This window comes from Myotis nattereri, assembly GCF_964212035.1.
Source record: "Myotis nattereri genome assembly, chromosome: 3".
NCBI lineage: Eukaryota > Metazoa > Chordata > Mammalia > Chiroptera > Vespertilionidae > Myotis > Myotis nattereri.
In genome coordinates this window covers 100,241,609-100,262,685 of record NC_138077.1, presented here as the reverse complement: position 1 = coordinate 100,262,685, position 21,077 = coordinate 100,241,609, and the positions used below count along the sequence as shown (strand labels likewise).

General features: G+C 38.2%; 1 protein-coding gene across 1 annotated transcript; it reads right to left on the bottom strand.

The window, feature by feature from the left end:
* Positions 1–266: 266 nt before the first annotated feature.
* On the bottom strand, positions 267–7,400 carry LOC308517027 (protein S100-A10-like). Its single transcript, XM_081088090.1, has one exon. It carries the CDS (start codon positions 796–798, stop codon positions 505–507), a length of 294 nt encoding a protein of 97 aa, XP_080944216.1. The 5' UTR covers positions 799–7,400; the 3' UTR covers positions 267–504.
* Between the last annotated feature and the right edge of the window lie 13,677 nt (positions 7,401–21,077).

The window sequence follows — 21,077 nt, the reverse complement described above, 5'->3', positions numbered from 1 at the left end:
TCTTAATTTTTTTTTTGTTCTCATTAATTTGGATTCATTATTAATTATAAAGGGAACTAGAAAAAGTATTTAATTTTATGTCTCGGTCTATGTTTAATTTTATTTGTCAGGTTATTTCTACTTAGCATGGATAAATGCTTCAGAATGTAAGTAACTGAAAATTAGTATAACCCTACATACCCTTCTGTGTTTAAAAGCATAACATTAGAAAGTAACATTTACACCATTTTATTTTATTTTTTTATTTTATTTATTTATTTTTTTTTAGGAACTAAAAAAAAACGTGTTTATTGGGGGGCAAGAGGATACAAGCAATATAAAAATCAAAAGCTTATCTGGCTTTATTGGCTTTTCTTTCTCTTATTCAATGGGGGTGGGATTTTATTTGTACATTTTTTTAAGAGTCCCAATCTGCTCATGAAATTCTTAGACAGAGGGAAGCTGTGGGGCACATATTCCTTAAGGGACCCATTGGGAGAACTCTTATCAGGGCAAAGTAACTGCTCACTTCCTTCCCTTCTGCTTCATGTGTACTACGAAATAGTCATTGCATGCGATGGTGAGCCCAGCAATTAGCGAAAAGAAGCTCTGGAAGCCAACTCTGCCGTCTCCGCACTGGTCCAGGTCCTTCATTATTTTGTCTACAGCCAGAGGGTCTTTTTGATTTTCCAAAAATCCAGGGAACTCCTTTTCCATGAGTACTCTTAGGTCCTCCTTGGTTAAGTAGCCTTTATCCCCAGCAAACTTATGAAACGTGAACATCATGGTTTCCATGGTGTGTTCCATTTGAGACGGCATTCTGGTGAGGTCTTGGCGGGAGGCGCGGCAGGATCGTCGGCTGCAGGGAGGCTGCTGGGACGCGCGGCCAGTCTACACCATTTTAAATCTTTAACAGGATGAATGATAGTGAAATTTAATTAATCTGCTTTTATGAATATATCTACTTATGTCAAATTTTGTCCTCATCCTGAATTTTCTCATGTAACTTCACCTTTTATTTTGCCCCCGCAAAAAATGTGTATATTTCAGAGGGAAAGAAATTTTGCGGGTCTATTTCTACCTACTGTGCTTAAAGATCATGTTTTATTAAGCTAGATCAGTGGTCAGCAAACGGCGGCTCGCGAGCCACATGAGGCTCTTTGGCCCCTTGAGTGTGGCTCTTCCACAAAATACCACATGCGGGCGCACAAGTATAGTGCGAAGTTGACTTAAAACTTTAAGTAAAGTTTATTAAGTTAATTTTAGGGAAAGTTGTGGAGTGAAAGAAGATGTAGTGTCGAAGATTGAGAAAGGTATGTTGAGATGGTTTGGACATATAGAGAGGATGAACGAAAGGAGATAGACAAGACAAGTATACAAGACGAGTGTGGATGGGAGAGTTGGAAGGGGTCGACCTCAGCGAACGTACCTCATTCGGATTGAGGACGTTTTTTAGCAAAGGCCAGTTTAGGACTACCCTAATTAAGTTAATAACAATGTACCTACCTATATAGTTTAAAAAATTTGGTTCTCAAAATAAATTTCAATTGTTGTACTCTTGATATTTGGCTCTGTTGACTAATGAGTTTGCCGACCACTGAGCTAGATGATATCCTCAAAGAACAATCTCAGAGGTTCTTGAAAAAGCAATTGGAGAGGTGTGAACAATAGGTAAGTACCTTTCATCTTACCTTGTATGAGTAGTTTGTTAGCAATCCTTCTGTGTTTAATAACCTCTATAAACCTTACAAATGGCAATACTACAAGATAGTATAGAGTTTCTCCTTGTTAATATTGGAGTAGGAAATTGAAATAATATATCTTTTTCTCAAATTTGTTAAAAATTAGAAGCTAATTTTTTAAAGGAGAAAAATACATAATTAAAGTTTTCTGATTAATATATGGTATTAACTATTTGCATGATAATTAAATTAGTAAGAAAGAGTAAATGACTAGGTAATATAAAATCTGTTAGAGAAACTGTGACAGTAGTGTACATAATGTAGTTTTCCTCTATATACATTTTATGAAAGTTAAATTATCAGTCTAATCTTTCAGTTGTCATATTCATTGTTAATAAAATAGTACTGTAGTCATTTGAAACTGAACAAGATATTGTGTTTTTAAGGTTTATATAATTAATAATTAAAAAGCAATAACATTTACAGCATTTTAAATCTTTAACAGGATGAATAATAGTGAAATTTAATTAATATATTTAATTATAGGAGCCATTAATTGTGCCTCTTTAAAGCAAATGAATTTAACCTCCCAAACATAAAAAAATATAAAACTAAAATATTTGGTTTTAAAGTCTCTTGGATACTGAAATTATGAAAGAACATCTACATTACCTAGGATTTGATCACTGGAACCTAACAGTAAGCCAAACTATAATTGTCATCTCTTTTGCTTTTCCTTTACACCCTTTTTTTCTCTAAACATCACATTTTTAAAGCATTCAATAGATAAATACCATATGATTGAACTTATATGTGGAATCTAATGAACTGAACAATAAACAAAAACACGTAAATAAAAACCATTCAATAGAAATTTAATTTCTACAGAACAAATTGCAAACATGCTGTATCCTAGCATCCCTCCCTTTGAAGATGCATGTATTGTTAATTTTTAAAACTTTGCATTTTCCTGATGTTTCAACATCCACACAAACAGACTGAGCACCTCACCCAGGCAACCAGATGCACCGGTGTGATAAGGCTGGTCCCTGCCACACGTTTCTCTTCTTGCCCTCCCTTGTATGTGACCAGTGATGTTCAAATTAACCAGTAAATTCCCCTTATGACTTTGCCCGAGTGTTCTATCCTAACACCCATCAAAACATTTGTCCATGGGGTCCTCACCATCTCGTGGCTCTCCATCTGCTTTGTCCATCCTCATCCTGGGGCACTCTCCCCATACAGCCCCTTGCACGGCATGCCATGCTTCCCTCTTGTCTTTCGCTTTTCTCTGCCTTTCCATGGCATTGGCTCATGTTTGTGCTGTACTGATCATAAAAAAGCCTCATTTTAAGCACTATAATCTTTATAATACAATATATCTAAATAATTGGATATGAATCTTGGATGAATTGAATATTTGCCATAGCAGATGGAGAAATAAACATTATCCTTTACACTTTCGAACCATTACATATGCCTTACCATTATATCCTAGGAGTGATTTAAAGAAGCAGCTCAAATGTATTGTCCAATTAATTAATAAATGACCAATAAATAAATAAATGTATTGGCAATTTAATAAATTAGTAACTATTGAGTATCTTTTTCATGTCATCACGATTCTAGAAGAGCACAATAATAAATTAAAGAGGTAAGATTATTGATGTATGACCAAGCCTAGTATCAGTCAGAAAGAGAGACAGAAAAAAGGCAATGTGGGTAGAGACCATGAATGTTGAAAAAGTGGATGAGAATAGAGAGGTAAGTAGGAGCAAATTTCAGGTAATTCCAATTCAGTTCTGGGAATAGTTAATAGATATTCTGGGATAGTGATTTGCCCCAAAACTTTGAGGCTGGAATGAGATTTAAGGCACATCTAGTTTGTATCTAATCAGCCTTTGTGTGGCCTGTGGGGGCCTGAACCAGCTGGGGACTTGGATCTGGTATTCTTTAATCTCAAAATGCCATACGAGTATTATTGTTTTCTATGTATATTGTGGCAACAAAATTAGTGAAGTTGAAATAGTTTTGTTTCTATTTTACCATTTTAGGAGTTTGGATGTTATTTTCACTGAAATGTAAAGCCAAAGAAAGGTTGCAAGCAATAAAGAAAAATAATCTTATTTATGTTTGTAAAAGATCTCAATTTCTGCTTTTAGAGAGAAGATTACAGAAGAGTGTAATAAAAAAAATGGAAGCAGGGAGATGAATTAGGAAACTTTTACAATAGTCTATTTCAGGGTCTCTCAATACGTGGTCCAGGAACCAACAGTGTCAGCATCACCGGAGAACTTATTAGAAATGCAAAGTTTCAGCCCTTCTCCTCCAGAATTACACTAAACTATGGTTTAACAAAGCCTCCAGGTAACTTAGATGCTCACTAAACTTGAGAACTATAGTTTTAATCTAGGAATGAAGGTTTGGGTGCAACAATGGTGGTTACAGAGATGAAGATAATTAAAATAGATTTTGTGTGTTGTTTTTTAAGTGAGTCCAACAATAAATACTGCAATCTCAAATGTTAACCATAGCAGCAGACTTATTCTAATGGATACTACTATGTAATTTAATTCAACAGAAAAATTCAAGATTACCTAATGTTACTTTACATAATTTAAATGGTTATATATGTGTATTGTACATAAAATAGATTAATATTTGTATGTGTAAGTGTACATAATATGTATCTCTATAATGCATAAATACACACACACATTTTGTTTAAAGAATCTATTTGTATAGGCCCTAACCAAGCAATTATTTGGTAGGAATGATTTTATTATGTAGAGATAGACAGGTGTTAAGACCAACATCAGCATTTTCTTGACATGGCCCCTCTACTATGCTTTATGGTACATAACCTGTGGTTTTATTTTAGTGCAAATGGAAGCATGCAAACTGATTTAAAGGTACTTTTGGGTAGAAGTCATTATGATTTCCACCTGATCAAGAATGCAAATTACATTCTTTAATTTTCATAACAAAACTTGTACTTTGATGCTTACCTAAAGCATATTTTTAACAAATGGTTTATGTAAAGTGTGTCTACAATGACTAAAGATTCAACTTAAGGGGTACCAGTTTCCTGTGAAAAGGAACAGATGAGTGTTCCAATAGGAAGTGAAAATTCTTAAGAAAGCAAGACACACAAAATCTGACTGCCTGTTGTCAGAGAAGGCATCCTAGTTCTCAGAAGTGTGACCAGGGCTTTGAAGGAAAGATGGGCATGAAAATAGGCAGAAGGAAGACAGGGAGTTCACAGGGAGAACAGCGGTTGCGAGGAGGAGGGTGAGTGAGCAGGATCAGGGAGTCATCAGGCAGAGCACCCAGGCCATTCCAGACTGAGCCTCTGTGTCTCTGCAGGAGAGAGATGGGGACAAGGTTGGGCCTTTAATGGGAGTGCGAGGTTAAGGAATTTTCCTGGGATGCGTTTAAAAATGTTTCAGTGGGGATTTCCATGCTAAATATATTATACTGAGTACATGTTTGATGGTGAAATTCAAAATTGATTTAGGAGCTATGCAGAGAGGAAAAGAGGAGGTGGGGGAATGGGATATATCTGTAATACGGTCAACAATAAAAACATATATATTAAAATAAAAAGAAATGCTGAAGAATGTTTTAGAAACATCTAGAACAATCCAGATTGCAATGAAGTGGAAAACAGTATACATGCCAACGAGTTACAATTCAGTAGAAAAAGCATCTCACTGGGAAGAAAATAAACCCCTTGAGGACAAGGGTAACGTCTCCATCCTTTTTTTTTTTTTGTACACTTTACTTAAACTAACTTTACTTACATATGTTAGAAATGTTAATAATTAGTCAACAAATGAAATTTCATTTCTGAAATTATTAAAAATTACTTTGATTACCCTTGGTTTGTACTCATAGAGACAAATTACTTGAAAATGTCATTACTTAAATGGCAAGGATATATTATTTTCGTGAAGTAAGACAAATATTTTAATATGTAGATAAGTCTGCTTTATATTGAAAAACCTTGGCCCTTATGAAGACAGTGGATTTGAAAAGATAATTCCATAGAAGGACAAATCCCTCCTCATCCCACTAGCTTTGGTTTATGGAATTTTTAAAGAAAGAAATCTACCAATAGCAATTAATTTACATTTTATGAATATAGTCGCTTTGTGGTACTATGGTTCTCTAACATGATAGCATATTTCTAGTCTTTACTCACAGGCATTGCCAATCCTGTGTTTTCTGGAATGTTTACTTTGTTATCTACATACACCATAGACTTGTTAGAATCTTAAGGGCATGTGATAAGAAGAAAAGATGCAAATGAAAATTGACAAAAAATTTCTAAGAAGTGTGCAAACATAAGATGGTGTGAAAATCACTAATAAACACACTCACATTCCTTGTACAAATATGTATTGAGTATGTATTATGTGTTAGGTACTGCAGAAGATACAGCAGAGAAGAAAACTGAGAGAAGTTCCTGGCCTCGTGGAGCTTACATACTTGTATGTTGGAAGTTTTACAAGATAAATTTCAGTGGTTCAAACTCTTGAATTGGAAAACTCTTTTGCTTTAAGCTCGTGCTCAGTTACATTACTAAGTGAACAGAGTACTACAATTAGCACCTTAGCTTTCAAATCCCAGAAGATAAAAAATGTTTCCGCACAAACTTTCAAATGCATTCCTGAAACAAATGGTGTGTGATAAAAATTTGCAGATTGTTGCTAATTGTGTCTCTAACATATACTTTTGCTTCCTTCTGTGTGAATTACGGTGGTAAAAAATGATTATACATTTTAGAGAAGAGAAAAAATTTACTACCTGGGTGCTATAAAATCTAATGGCCTTTCCTTTTTATAATGTTTTATCATTGGCTCCGATGGATTAGGACAACTTTCGTGGTGGAACTGTGAATAATTAAATATTCACATGTGAGGCAAAGTGAGAAGAGATTAGAATCTTATTTAAGGGATGCTAGAGCTGTCAGATATTATGTCTGTTGAGTAGAGCAACAAAAGTACTGATTGCCGCTATGAAATATTATCATTGTCATCCCTGAAATGTTATGGTGTTTGTTTTTCCTTAATGGCTCTGAAAAGTCTGAGACATTCCTTTTTCCTTTTTTATTAGGTGGTTAGAAATGGATCTTGGTGAATACATTTCATTATTGCCAAAAGTAGCAATCATTTTATGAAGGTGCTTTCTGAAATAGTTCTTCAATAGCCATGTTTCAACATGGGTGTTATGGACTGCATGTTTGTGCCCCCATTTATTTGGAACCCTGACCCCCAATAAAATAGTATTAGCAGGTGGGGATTATGGGGCATAATTAGGTTATGGCAGTGGAGCTCTCATGATGGGATCAGTGTCTTTACAAAAAGAAGAGGGGAACCACCCCCTCCATCCCCCCGCCACTCAACAAAAGGCAGCTCCTGCGGTTTCTCATTTCCTTAATTTCCTCTTTGCTCCTGAGTCACTTACTTAACTTTTTCACTTGAACCTCTGGTGCCAGATTGCAAAATTGACTTCCATATTCTTTCTGACTCCTTCAGCCCCTGACATGGTCTTTCTGGTGTATTGCTCTACATGCAGCTTTCAGCTCCTCCGGGACTACAGGCTTTTTGTTTTTCTTCGTGTTCTGCTCAGCATGCACCTGCCGCACACACCTTTCTTAACCTCTCAGGAAATGTGTGGCGGGTGGGAAGGAGGAAGGTGAGGTCAGGTGGCGTTTTGTTTTGTTTTGTTTTGGTAAAATGTAAAGAAAGAGAAAAAAGGGAGTGTATCTTCCATGATTACTTTCAGGAAACATTACAAAATAATGTAAATAAATTGAAGAGAACATATAGTATCCTAGGACTGGGAGGCAGCAGGAATCACTCTGAGAATGTGTCATGAAGACCCCAACTCTCCGAGCATTAAACCCAGGATAGAGGGAGATAAAACCCACAGGAAGTGGAGAAATAGTGAAAGCCATGGAGAGTCATCAGCAGAAGGTGCACTTGCAGGCAGGATGCTTCATGGGTGAGAAAAGTGGTGTTTACTCTTTCCCCTACTGTTTACCTTCTTCTAACAAATTATTAAGGTAATATCTTAATAATCTCATTTTTTATTACTTGTGAGAAATTTGTTTAGAACAAAATAAATATTACTCTATATAAAAACTAGAGGCCTGGTGCATGGATTCATGCACATTGAAAGGAAATTAATTAGAAGGTGGCCAGTGGTGCCAGACTGGGCGAGAGGGGCCTAACACACTCTGGAGCCAACCTCCGACGGTCCCTCCCTGGCCTGCTGCACTGGGGCGGCACCAGGGTTCAATGGGTGTCTGCCATGTGAGAGAGGCCCCTCTGGCAGGTGGGGTCCCTCGGCCTGGCCTGCGGGGATTGGATTGAAACTGGCAGCCTGACATCCCCTGAGGGGCCCCGGAGTGCGAGAGGGTACTCTGTACTGTTGCTGTCGCTCAGCAGCTCCTACGTTGAGTGTCTGCTTCCTGGTGGTCAGTGCACATCATACCCAGTCTGCTGGTCGGCCAGTCACTTAGCCTTTTATATATATACTAGAGGCCCGGTGCACAAAAATTTGTGCACTCGGGGGGAAGGGGGGTCCCTCAGCCTGGCCTGTGCCCTCTCCCAGTCTGAGACCCCTCGGGAGATAACGCCCTGCTGGCTTAGGCCTGCTCCCAGGTGGCAGAGGGCAGGCCCAAACCCTAGGTGCAGCCCCTGGTCGGGCTCAGAGCAGGGCCGACTGGGAAGTTGGGGCGCTGCCCCCTGTCATGCACAGAGCAGGGTGGATTGGGAGGTTGTGATGACACCCTCAGTCACTCTCAGGGTAGGGCCGATTGGGGGGTTGGGGCACTGCCCCCTGTCACACTCAAGGCAGGGTCGATAGGGAGGTTGCAGCGCCACCCCCTGTCACACACAGAGCAGGGCCGATCAGGGGGTTGAGGAGCTCCCCCTTGTCACTTACAGAGTAGGGCCGATAGGGGAGTTGGGGCACCGCGCCCTGTCACACACAGAGCAGGGTGGATCAGGGGGTTGGGGCGCTGCACCCTGTCACACTCAGGGCAGGGCCGATGGGGAGGTAATGGCTCTACCCCATCACACACAGAGCAGGGCCCATGGGGGCGGGTTGGGGCGGTGCACCCTGTCACACACAGAGCAAGGCCGATCAGGGGGTTGGGGCACCGCACCCTGTCACACTCAGAGCCGCAGGGCGATCAGGGGGTTGGGGAGCTCCCCCCTATCAGGCACAGAGCAGGGCTGATCAGGGGGTTGGGGCGCCTTCCCCTGTCCTGAACAGAGCAGTGCAGTTAGGGAGGTTGTGGCCCCACCCCCTGTCACACACAGAGCCACAGGGCGATCAGGGGGTTTGGGTGCTGGCCCCTGTCATGCTGATCCCGGTGCCGGGAGGCATATTACCCTTTTACTATATAGGATAGAGTCCTGGTGCACATGTGAGGGCTGGCTGGTTTGCCCTGAAGGGTGTCCTGGATCAGGGTGGGGGTCTCCACTGGGGTGCCTGGCCAGTCTGGGTGAGGGGCTGAGGACTGTTTTCAGGCTGGCAGGTGACTGAAGCTCCCAACTGCTCCTTTTTTTCTTTTTTTTTTTTTTTCTTAAATTCTGGGCCAGCTTTAGCTCTGAGGCTTGGCTCCAGCTCTTAGGCCTCGGCTGCTGAAAGCAGGTATCTGGTTTGTTTGGGTTCTATAATCGAAACACTGTTTTAACTCCAGCTCTGAGATCCTGGCTGGCTGAAAGCAGGTTTCTGGGGTTTTGTTTAGCTTCTATATTTGTAACAATGTTTCAAACTGCAAGCTCAGAGGCCGGCAAGGCAGGCGGGGAATGTTGGAGTCCTCCGTCACTGAAGCAAGCAAGCCTCATGTTGCTTCAAGCTGCCTGGCTGCCGGCCGCCACACCATCTTGGCTGGCAGTTAATTTGCATATCACCCTAATTAGCCAATGGGAAGGGTAGCGGAGGTATGGCTAATTACCATGTTCCTCTTTTATTAGATAGGATATATATATATATCCCAGTGCACAAATTCGTGCATGGGTGGGGTCCCTCAGCCTGGCTGGCGATCGGGGCGCATTGGGGCCAGCCGGGGGAGGGACCATGGGAGGTTGGCCGGCCACAGGAGGTTGGCTATGGGAGCACATTGACCACCAGGGGGCAGCTTCTATGTTGAGGGTCTGTCCCCTGGTGGTCAGTGAGTGTCATAGCAACTGGTAGTAATGGTCGTTTAGGCCAGTGGTTGGCAAACTGCAGCTCGACAAACAGCTGCTCGTGAGGCACATGTGGCTCTTTGGCCCCTTGAGTGTGGCTCTTCCACAAAATACTGACTTCTGCGCATGGGCCACGAAGTTTCAATGACACTGTATGTGTGTGCCCGCATGTGGTATTTTGTGGAAGAGCCACACTAAAGGGGCCAAAGAGCTGCATGTGGCTTGCGAGCTGCGGTTTGCCAACCATGGGTTTAGGCATCTCTCTCTCTCTCTCTCTCTCTCTCTCTCTCTCTCTCTATATATATATATATATATATATATATATATATATATATATATCTTAAAATTAGTAAGTGCATAAGATGAAATAGAGACCAACATTTTGTGTGTCTATCTATGCAGTATATTTCATGTCTATTAGCAAGCTAGACAACAAGATGAGACATTTCTTTTTTTTAAATATAGTTTATTTATTTTTTACAGAGAGGAACGGAGAGGGATAGAGAGTTAGAAACATCGATGAGAGAGAAGCATCAATCAGCTGCCTCCTGCACTCCCCCTACTGGGAATGTGCCTGCAATCAAGGTACATGCCGTTGACCGGAATTGAACCTGGGACCCTTCAGTCCGCAGGCCTACGCTCTATCCAGTGAGCCAATCCAGTTAGGGTGACAAAGCTTCTTAAATAGAAGAATTACCTGAATGAATCTTATCCTTTAAAAAAAAAAATAACCCTTGCGTTACTGTGGAAGAGGTTATTTAGGAGGAAGTGACAAGTTAGTAGATATCAATCACAGTGAGAAGGAGTGACAAGACTTTGGTCCTTACTTTTCTTCAGGTCTTTGTTCAAATATTGCCACTTTACATTTCTTTTAATTTGGGAGAGAGCCCACTTGGAAGAGGGGCTTTGGGAAGGATCTGATTCCATTATCTGATTTTAATAATAACAGCAAACAGTAGCTGATAATCTTAATTATTTACTCTGCCAAACAATCTTTTAAGCATTTTACATATCATATCTTATTAAATCCATGTAACACAACTATAAAATAAGTATTATTATTTTTTCTATATAGGTACAAGACAACTGAAGCACAGAGAGATTTAGTTTACACAACTAAGAGGTAAAGCCAGGGATAGAACTGTTCAGAAGATGTAGCAAAGACTAGCCAGCTGTCCAGGGCATCACAACTTTTTTTCTTTTTCAGAGGATAGTGGCGAGGAATGATCACTTGAGGAGGGTCTGATCCATGGAATGTGCTGTGTGCAGTTGTCTGATGAAAGGGGGGAAGCATGCACTCTCTATCTTTTCAACCCACTTCCCATCACCAAAGGTGAACGATAGTTGAGTTGTAGTACTTGTCTGAGAAATGTAGAAACAATATCTGAGGATGGCAGAGATATAACATAAAGGCCATAAGAGCAGCGCCAGCTTCACAGAAAATGGTGGAGCTATATAACCAGCCCTGAACTGTCCAGACTTTTAGATGAAAGAAACACAGCTTCTGTTTTGCTTGAGCCATATTCTTTTGGGACTCTTATCTAACCAGCTGACCTTATATAGTCAATAATTCAGAGAAGTGTTGTAATATATTAGAGGAAGCATTGGGCTGGGTATTAGGAGATCAGAAAACTATAAATTATACTTTGGCAAAAAGTATGCTTGTAGACAAATTATGCGAATATAGAAAAATGAATGAGTTAAAATAGAAATAATATAACTGCAAAATACTGTAAAAATAATTTTTAAATATGAATAAAAATACTCTGACAATATTATTTCATCAATTTTGGAGAGTTTAATGAATTATATGACTTCTATATCTAGATAAGTATAAGACTAATATCACCTTTAAAATTGCTTAAACAAAATTGTTCTATAAAATTGATTCATAAATAGTTCAAATATAAGCATTTTCTCTAAAAGCTCTGAACTTTAAATTTGCCTTTGCAAAAGTGGTAAAATATTATTTTAATATATATCTATCATTTATATTATGTATATTCTAAACCTTACAGAATTTTTTCTATACTGGAAAATATCAACATTGATGTAAGAATGCTGATTGAATGTGAAAGTACACCAGAGTATAACCCCATGAGGACAAGCCCAATACCTGTTGTAGTTACTGCTGGATTCTCTATGAGCAGCAGCGAGCCTGCCATGTTGTAGAAATTCCGTCTGTGTTGGTGTATGAATGGATGAATACATGTATTAGCTGCACTGTGACAGATGATTAACATCAAGCATTGATGAAACTACCCAGGGTAAAAGTTCTCTGGAAAAAGTATCCTAACCTATAACACTAGTTTCATTAAAATTTAGTTTCCATTTAGTCACATACAAATATTTCCTTCCAAAAATAAATGATTTTGGCTTATTTTTTTCTCTGTTGTGTTTTATTTTCTATAACCACCAATCCTTAATATTCTCTTCTTATCTTCTTGCACCATTTTTTATTTAAACTTCTCTATTCTCAAAGGGTCAAGGAATCCATCACAAGTCCTACATCTATTGTGCAATATATCAAAATTTCTAAATTATTCTCTTTTCTTTAGTTATATTTGAGACTAAGAATCCAACTGCTTGCCTTTGATCTGCTGAACGATGCTCACCCTCTAGGACTCCGGCAAGTCTACTCTAAGCTACTGCTGTTGTTTCATCTCCATCCTACCAGCCACCCTAAACTGTTATATTCTAAACAGTTTTTCCTCCTTCTGAAAGAAAAGGAGAGTTAGGATAGTTCCAAGAGCTTTTAATACCCATATTTAGTAATAGGAGAGACTAAAGTTTATGAAATATACATGCTTTTTATTTTCATATGTTTGTATATTATATAATTATATGTCAGCAACATGGAAGGGCCAGTTGGAAAACAATTCTGATATGTGATATGCATATTTTGTTAGTGAATAACTTGTTGTTTAACCAGAAATAAAATTTGTATTAAATGTTCAAGAAATGGTGAGATTGACCCCTATGTCCTGCACATCAGCTCACAAGAGTCACCGTTTCAACAGCTGTGAAGCAGTAGATGCAATATTGACTGAGTTACTTGTCATTTAATTTGAAATGATTTCAGGGCTTTCCAAGTGGCAGGCAAGGCACAGAGTATAATTCAATTGTATCCTTTCTTGTAATCTGAAGACATAATACAATACCTTATAAGTTAACTGGAACACAAAAAGGCTAATGCAGGTTTTACAAAATAATTAGTAAAATTGTCATGTCATGGGCAGTTCCTTAGCATCTTTCCACTTACCTTTTTTTTCTGAATTTTTAGTTAAAATTCAGTATGAAATGTGTCATGAGTTGTTTTGTTGTTGTTGTTTGTTTGTTTTTTAAAAGTATATTTTTATTGATTTCAGAGGGGAAGGGAGAGGGAGAGAGAGAGAGCTAGAAGCATCAAGGATGAGAGAGAATCATTGATCAGCTGCCTCCTGCACGCCCCTACTGGGGATCAAGCCCACAATCCGGGCATGTGCCCTTGACCGGAATTGAACCTGGGACCCTTCTGCAAGCGGATGCTCTATCCACTGAGCCAAACCAAGTAAGGCTGTTTTATGAGATCTTATTTCATTTTTGTTTATAGTTTTTGCATGGATACTTTATAATCATTACTGTATTTGTGCACTTTGCCAGTAAAATGTCATGGTTAGGGAGTAGACTACCTTAATATTATTGCCTGAAAACTTTGGCTAATCTAGTTTTATTCCCAGTTGTGCATATTATTTTCCCACCTAATTAAGAAAGGTTCATTTTGAGGAAAAATTTTGGGAGTGCGAAACTTTGGACAAGAGTTTCTTTTTTTTTAACTAATCTGTCTTAATTAACTGCTCTGTGAAGTTTCTAATGGCCCCTATATTAACTCTATTTCTTTTTACAGAGCTAAACTATATAATTAGAGCTGAACTGATTTCTCAGCCAAACCCTTAATTTTATTTCCCTGCAATTTAAACTTTTTGGATTGTGATGACAGGATGAGGTTGATGGCCGTGGAAATTATTGCATCTTGGATGTAAATCACCAGGTATGGAACACACCATGGTGCTCAAGGGTTACTCAGAGATTAGGTGAAAGAAAATGATGTGTCATTATCAGAGAGAGGCTGTCGGGTGCACCAAACTCTAATTTGTAATGGAACCCTATGTCAGCTGACTGAAGAGGAACATATATTTCTATATATCCATTTACTCAGACATGGAATCGTTCTTTCCTCTTTCTCTTTCTGAGGTTCATGTTCACTTTACTGCCACATGCTGTCTGTTATTTGTTTACTGTTTCCATTATTACAGATGTCCCAAGTCCCCCCTGTCCTTTGCCCACCTTTACCCAGCCCTCGCCTCCCCTTCCCTCTGGCCAACACAACATTGTTTGTTATCTGTGTCTAATAAAATCTATTAGGAATTCTTCTACTTTAGTCTGTATTCCTGGCAACTGCTCCAGTCAAAGCTACCATTTATCTTTCTAGGGCAATTCTAGTAGTCTCTTAACTGATTTACCCACATGCATTCTTGACCTTCTAAAATTCATTATCTACCCAAACACTATATTTTGCTATTGAAAACATTATTCACGTTATGTTAACATCCTGTTAGATATAAACAAAATTTTACCATTATATATTGAAAAAAAAATCCAGAACCACATCAAAATTACAACCAAAATACAGAACGGCTATCATTCAGAACCGTCTGAAATCTGGCTCAATGGAAGACCCACAACTAGAGAAGTAAAGGAGCAAGCACATTAAAACTGATAGGGGTGGAAGCATAGACAGGCTGGTCCAACACCCATGTGCGGCATGTTTTAAATTGGAAGGGATATCTCAGCTGTAGAGGCCTCCAGTGAGGAGCAAGGTGTCTCAGCTCCACACTGGACCCCCAGCCCAGGGTTTCAGACCTGGGAAGAGAAGTTCCTGTATTTTGGGCTGTAAAAACCAGTGGGGATAGTGGCTGAGTGACACAGAGGCTGCTGGAGACTCAGGCAGTTATTCTTAAAGGGCCTGCATGCTAACTTACCCAGATCCGCTCCCTCTGAGCTTGAACACTGGGTCAGCAGGTTGGGGGATTGAGGGCCATATGGGGAAGAATTGGATTGTCTGGCATTGGAGCAAAAACCCAGAGTTGGCCTTATCCCAGACAGGGGTATGCACAAGGGTCATTGTTCCTATTCTGAGACCTCTCTCATCCCAGATCTGACTGGTAGTTATACCCAAGTTTCCATAAGCCTGGCTCTGCCTGGCTCACACTGTTTACTATAACTTGATGATTACCTGAGAACTCACCCTATCCAATTTTCAGACCCACCCAAGCTGTTTGCAGTGGTTTTTCTATATGAATACCCTGTCCTAGCTCAGGCTTCAAACTTTCTCACACAAGCATCAGCTAGCATCAGCATGCCCCATACCTATCAATAATAGACCCAAGACCCAGCACTAGCAGCAGCCTGCCTTGCTTCACAGTTTGGCCTCTCCTGGGCACTTCCAAGCCTAACACAAGTAGCAGCCATCTGCAGATCACTCTGTAGCTCCTGCCAGGTGGCTCCAGGCAGTGTCTGATTGCACCTCCAAGGACGCCCCAAAACCAGTGCTCCTGGTAGATAGTGTCAGACCATACTAGATTATAATGCTACACATGCAAATGACACACTCAAGGGTAAACTCAGTGAGCACCAAAGCCCCACTGAAGCAAGTCCTGCTCCATAGGGGGATCTCCTGCACAGCAGTTTTTCCACTGTAGTTGTAGTTGGTCCTCACAGACAATTGGCCCGGAGATCAATTCCTCCCAGTGATGCCAACAGCAATTAAGGCTCAACTACAACAAGACTATACAGGAATGCACCTAGAGTGCCAAGCTCAGGTGACTGAGGAGGCTGAGACACTGGGCCCTACAGGACAACTGCTACACAAGCCCACTCTACCAATTCCAGGAGAGACAGCAGCTCTACCTAATACATAGAAACACAGGGAAGCAGTCAAAATGTGGAGACAAAGAAACATGTCACAAATGAAGGAACAAAAGAAACCTTTAAAAAAAGAACTAAATGAAATGGAATCAAGCAAAGTACTAGATACAGAGTTCAAAACAATGGTAATGAGATTGCTTAAGGATCCTTTTTTTGTTTTTAAAAAAATATGTTTTATTGAATTTTTTAGAGAGAGAGGAAGAAAGAGGGATAGAGAGATAGAAACATTGATGAGAGAGAAACATCATCAATCAGCTGCCTCCTGCATGCCCTCCACAGTGGATCAAGCCCGCAATCAGGGCATGTGACCTGACTAGGAATCAAACCAGTGGCATCTTGGTTCCTGACTTGAGCCTCAACTACTGAGCAACACTGGCCATCTCACTAAGGTTCTTGAAATTCTCATAAGATCCTTGAAATCCCTCAAGAGACTTCATGGGAAGTTCAAGGATCTTAATGAGAAATTCAAGAACCTTAGTGAGAACATCAAAGACATGAAAAAGGACCAGTCAGAAATCAAGCATACACTAAGTGTAATAAAGAATAATTTACAGGGATTCAACAGAGTTGAGGATTCAGAGAAGCAAATCAACAATTTGGAATATAAAGACACAAAAATCACCCAATCAGAAGAGCAGAAAGAAAAAAGAATCCAAAACTATGAAGATAGTGTAAGGAGCCTTTGGGACAACTTCAAGTGTACCAACATTTGCATTATTGGGGTGCCAAAAGGAGAAGAGAAGCAGCAAGATATCAAAAACCTATCTGAAGAAATAATGACAGAATATTTCCTATACCCAGTGAAAGAAATAGATTTACAAGTCCAGGGTGTAGAGATTCCCAGACAAGAGGAACCCAAAGAGGCCCAAACCAAGACACACCATAGTTAAAATGTCAAAGATTAAAGACAAATTGAGAAACTAAAATCAGCAAGAGGAAAGTAGTTAGCTACCTACAAGGAAGTACCCACACTACTGTCAACTAATTTCTCAACAGAAACTTTGTAGGCCTGAAGGGAGTAGTAAGAAATATTCAAAGTGATAAATAGCAAGGACCCACAATCAAGATTACTCTACCCAGCAAAGTTATCATTTAGAATTAAAGGTCAGATAAAGAGCTTCACAAACAAGAAAAAGCTAAAGGAGTTCATCACCACAAAACAAGTATTAGATGGAATCTTGAGGGTATTCTGAAGAAGACGAAGAAGAAGAAAAAGAAGAAGAAGAAGAAGGAGAAGGAGAAGGAGAAGGAGAAGGAGAAGGAGAAGGAGAAGGAGAAGGAGAAATATGAACAATAAAATGATAATGAATGCATATCTATTGACAACTGAATCTAAAAATCAAAATAACAAAAAAGGAATCTAATGAACAAAATAAACCAGTGAATAAAATAGACCCAGAGGTATGGAAACATGAAACAGACTGATGAATCTCAGAGGGAAGGGGAGAGTAGAGGGTGGGAAGATATTAACCAAAGAACTCTTATGCATATATGAATTACCTATGAACACAAAGAATAGGGTGGTGAAGGCCTGGAGCAGGTCAGGAAGTGGGTGGAGTGGTTAATGGGAGTAAAAGGGGATATCTGTAATAGCTCAACAAAAAGATTTTTTTAATACAAATTTCTTTCCATTCCAATCCATCTCCCACAAATGTGCAACTGCCCTATCTGTGTGCTCTACCTGGATACATTAACCTTCATTTAATTCTTTCGATGTACCAAGGTTTCCTTATTGTTATTGTTGTTTGTTCTTAAATTTCCAGACCTCCACCCATGCTGCTCTATTTGCAGCATTGTTCTTTTATCAGCCTTAGGATGGCTGACTCTCATTCTTCAAATCTTATGTTGTTTTATTTCCTTAGGGTTTTCATCTCACACTCCCACAATCTAACAGTATCTTCCAGTCATTTTTTCCTATTTTGTTTTGGGTTGGTTGCCATGGCACTGCTAAATTTTGTCCTCATGTGTGTTTTTGTGTGTGTTCCTTTAAAGAGCTGTCATCCCACCAACTTCTAAGCTACAGGAAGTGCTGGACTTACTATCTCTATGCAGTTCACCCAGTATTTAGCACCTACTTGTATATGTGTTCGATTTTCTAAATGTAAGTTACCTAAGATGATTAATTATTAAGATGCAAATATATTTGGTGTTTTGGGAGACAAAAGGAATTTTAAATGGTGCTAAAACTGGGACTTCTTTGAAATAGTGATTTTTATGTGCAAATCTTTTATTGTCTTCCTTATTTTATAATTAATTAATAATTATACTTCAACTTTGTTGAACCCCTCTAAATATTCCCAGATACCTTAATAATAAAGCAAAACTAAATGGACTAGATTACTGAAGTTAGAGAAGACACCACTGTGACAGACTCAGAGCTGTGCCTCTAAAGTGTGGAGTCAAAGTTGGTATTTACATAATTAGGGTGTCTGGACTTAAGTGGTTTAGGTGGGTTTTCCAAGGCAGGCAACTGATTGGGAATGGAAAGTTTAGGACATAACAGTATAGGATTTATGGATAAGCAAAGTGAAAGTTTTGATAATTATATCTTTGATTTTAATAATGAAATTGTTGTTAACTGAACTGTTTATCCAGGTGACCAGAATTATATCTTTGAAATTTGAATCTGCAGGAACTATCAAAGCAAAAATTAAAGTTACTTATTATTAATTTATAATTTTACCTTTCCTAAGCAAAACTTTCCTGATACAAGCAACAAAGTCATATTGACACAGGAAGTTTCTATTATTACTGCTTTTAGGTATGTCATGTTTGATGATGGCAGTCACAATTCTTCTACAGAATAATAATATTATACTAAAATATTATTTTACTATATCTTTTGCAAGAGAGACAAAACATGTTCTAAAATGCATTTGACTAAAAGGAAAGTAGAATGAGAAAGAATCTTTGATAAAATAGGCTTTCCAAAGTAGGCCACTGTTTCTGAAAAAATGTTTGAAGAATATTGCTTCTTGGGAAACTTCAAGATATTGTGCTAAAGTCTGTCTTCAAATATATTTTTAAATGAGTTAAGTGATCTAAAATAGTTACTCCCCTTCCCTTCAAAGTATTTCAGAGCCTTAAATATGTTAAGTATGTTGTGAATTTCCAACAGTGGAATGAATCAAATAAAATTTCTCATGTTTATTGTGAGACCAATGAATAACGGAGTTCGCTTTAGGGAAATCTGTTATAACTTAATGCAATTATGTAATATTAAGAAATTTATAGCTTCACTTGTTTTTATCTTCAAAACTATGCATAAATAAAAATCTATAACAAATGACATTTAAAATTGTGTATCATGATATAAGTAATATTTTAAAAAGATTACTTGATAATCTTTTTGGAAATAGAATACCTAGTTTTGAATAGTCTTCTCATTTTGCATCTTTATTGTACAAATTATATTTGTATAAACTTGATTCCTTTTCATCATAGAACAAAAGTCATACTGACTATGAATGACATTCTGAAATACCTCCTACTTTCAGGGAAATGTCAGTGCTTAAGGAGTTAATAACTAGCTTTGCATACAGAAGAGGTTGTCTACCATAGAACCAGTGTGACATGTCCTAATTCTGCCTTTTCAAAGGAGTCTGGCCTTGGGCAAGTTATTCCCTGTACCTTAGCTCTTGCTCACAGGTAAAATGAATTATGTAGAGATTCTCTAAGGATAAAATGAGGTAAAAAATCTGGAAAAGTACTTGAAACAATGCTTTGCCACTTGTAAGTGCTAAATAAATGCTAACTAATATTAATTACAGTTTAAAAATTACTTTTTAATGTTTCTCATTTTCTCCAATGAGTTTGGATATTCATTATTTAATCATATTCTATGGGTCAAAATCTACAATATTTTAGAATATCACATATTGTGTTTTTTTGTTTTGTTTATAGTTTTTGCATGGATACTTTGTAATCATTACTGTATTTGTGCACATACATTTCTATTCTTATAATTCACCTGGATTATCAGAGCTATGTAAATGCAAGAAAGTATAGAGGTAGTAGGATATATGCTTCTATCCAACTGCAGCTTCAGGCTTCAGAGCATATTCTTTCCTGACTGATTGTAGCTGAGCTCGATATAAGTGAAGAAAAGAGTTCTTATCAGTGGCACCTGTCTTACCCCCAAAGCCTTTTTATTAAATTGCTGAGGTCCAAACACCATCTGTAATTGTATTCTCATAACTGAAGATGGATGACCATATTTGTCATCAGGCTGGAAGACTTATTAACTGTTGTTGTGCTCATAATTTTCAATGCCACATTAAAAAAAATCTATTTCCAGATAGTTGAGGGAGTATGTGAAGGAAACTTGAAATGGGAGAGGCAAGGGATGAGGTGGTTTCTTTTGCCAGTGAATAGCAAAAATGAAAGATAATCACATTTATGCCCTGGATGAAATTAATGTAAAACTACAATTATACCCAGATGGTGTTATTTCACAACTTTCATTTTACAAACTTGGTTTGGTGGTAAAATGGTCAATTTCCATACGGGATCATACTTATATATTCTCTAGCAAAGTGTCATACTTTTCATGTAAATACTTCCAAAGCAAAACTTATTTTTAGCATCAACTATAGGGAAAAAGTCATGAGCATGATGTTTTGGAGTCATTTATGTAACTGTTTTCTATAAGAAATGCAAAATAAAAAATTAAAATGAAGAGTCAAAGTATATATATATATATATATATATATATATATATATATATATGGTGTCTAATCTGTAATATATCATTTAATCTCAGTTAAAATGATTGAATTAGTTTGAAGCTAGAATAAAACCTTCAATGGATGCTTGTAAAATTTGACTTGAGTTTAAAATGTGATGACTTAAAGATGTTACTAGTTGCTGTTCTTTCCTTCATCAAGCAAATGTTTTCTGGGTGTTGTCTATGTGACAAGCACCATTATAGACACTTATGGAATGGCAGTGAACATCATGAAGAATAATGTAGAAACCAGAAAAATAACAAATGAACTATGGTATGATATTGCTACTGAGAAGCAAATTATGGAAACTGAGAGAGCTAGAAGACTGTCACTTTTGCTACTTTTATGGAAGGTGATGTTACCTGATAGGTGACACTTGAGTAGAGACTTGAAGTATATAAATTAGTATAAGTTCAGACTGTGTTTTAATGTGAAACTTAAGCTTTCAAAAGTAGACATTTTAAAGTGAGATAACTCATCTCCATCACTACTCAATAGTGAAGATGAATGGTGAT

What these genes read in the sequence shown, in the direction of transcription:
- LOC308517027 (XM_081088090.1), bottom strand. Translation starts at nt 798, where the DNA reads ATGCCGTCTCAAATGGAACACACCATGGAAACCATGATGTTCACGTTT.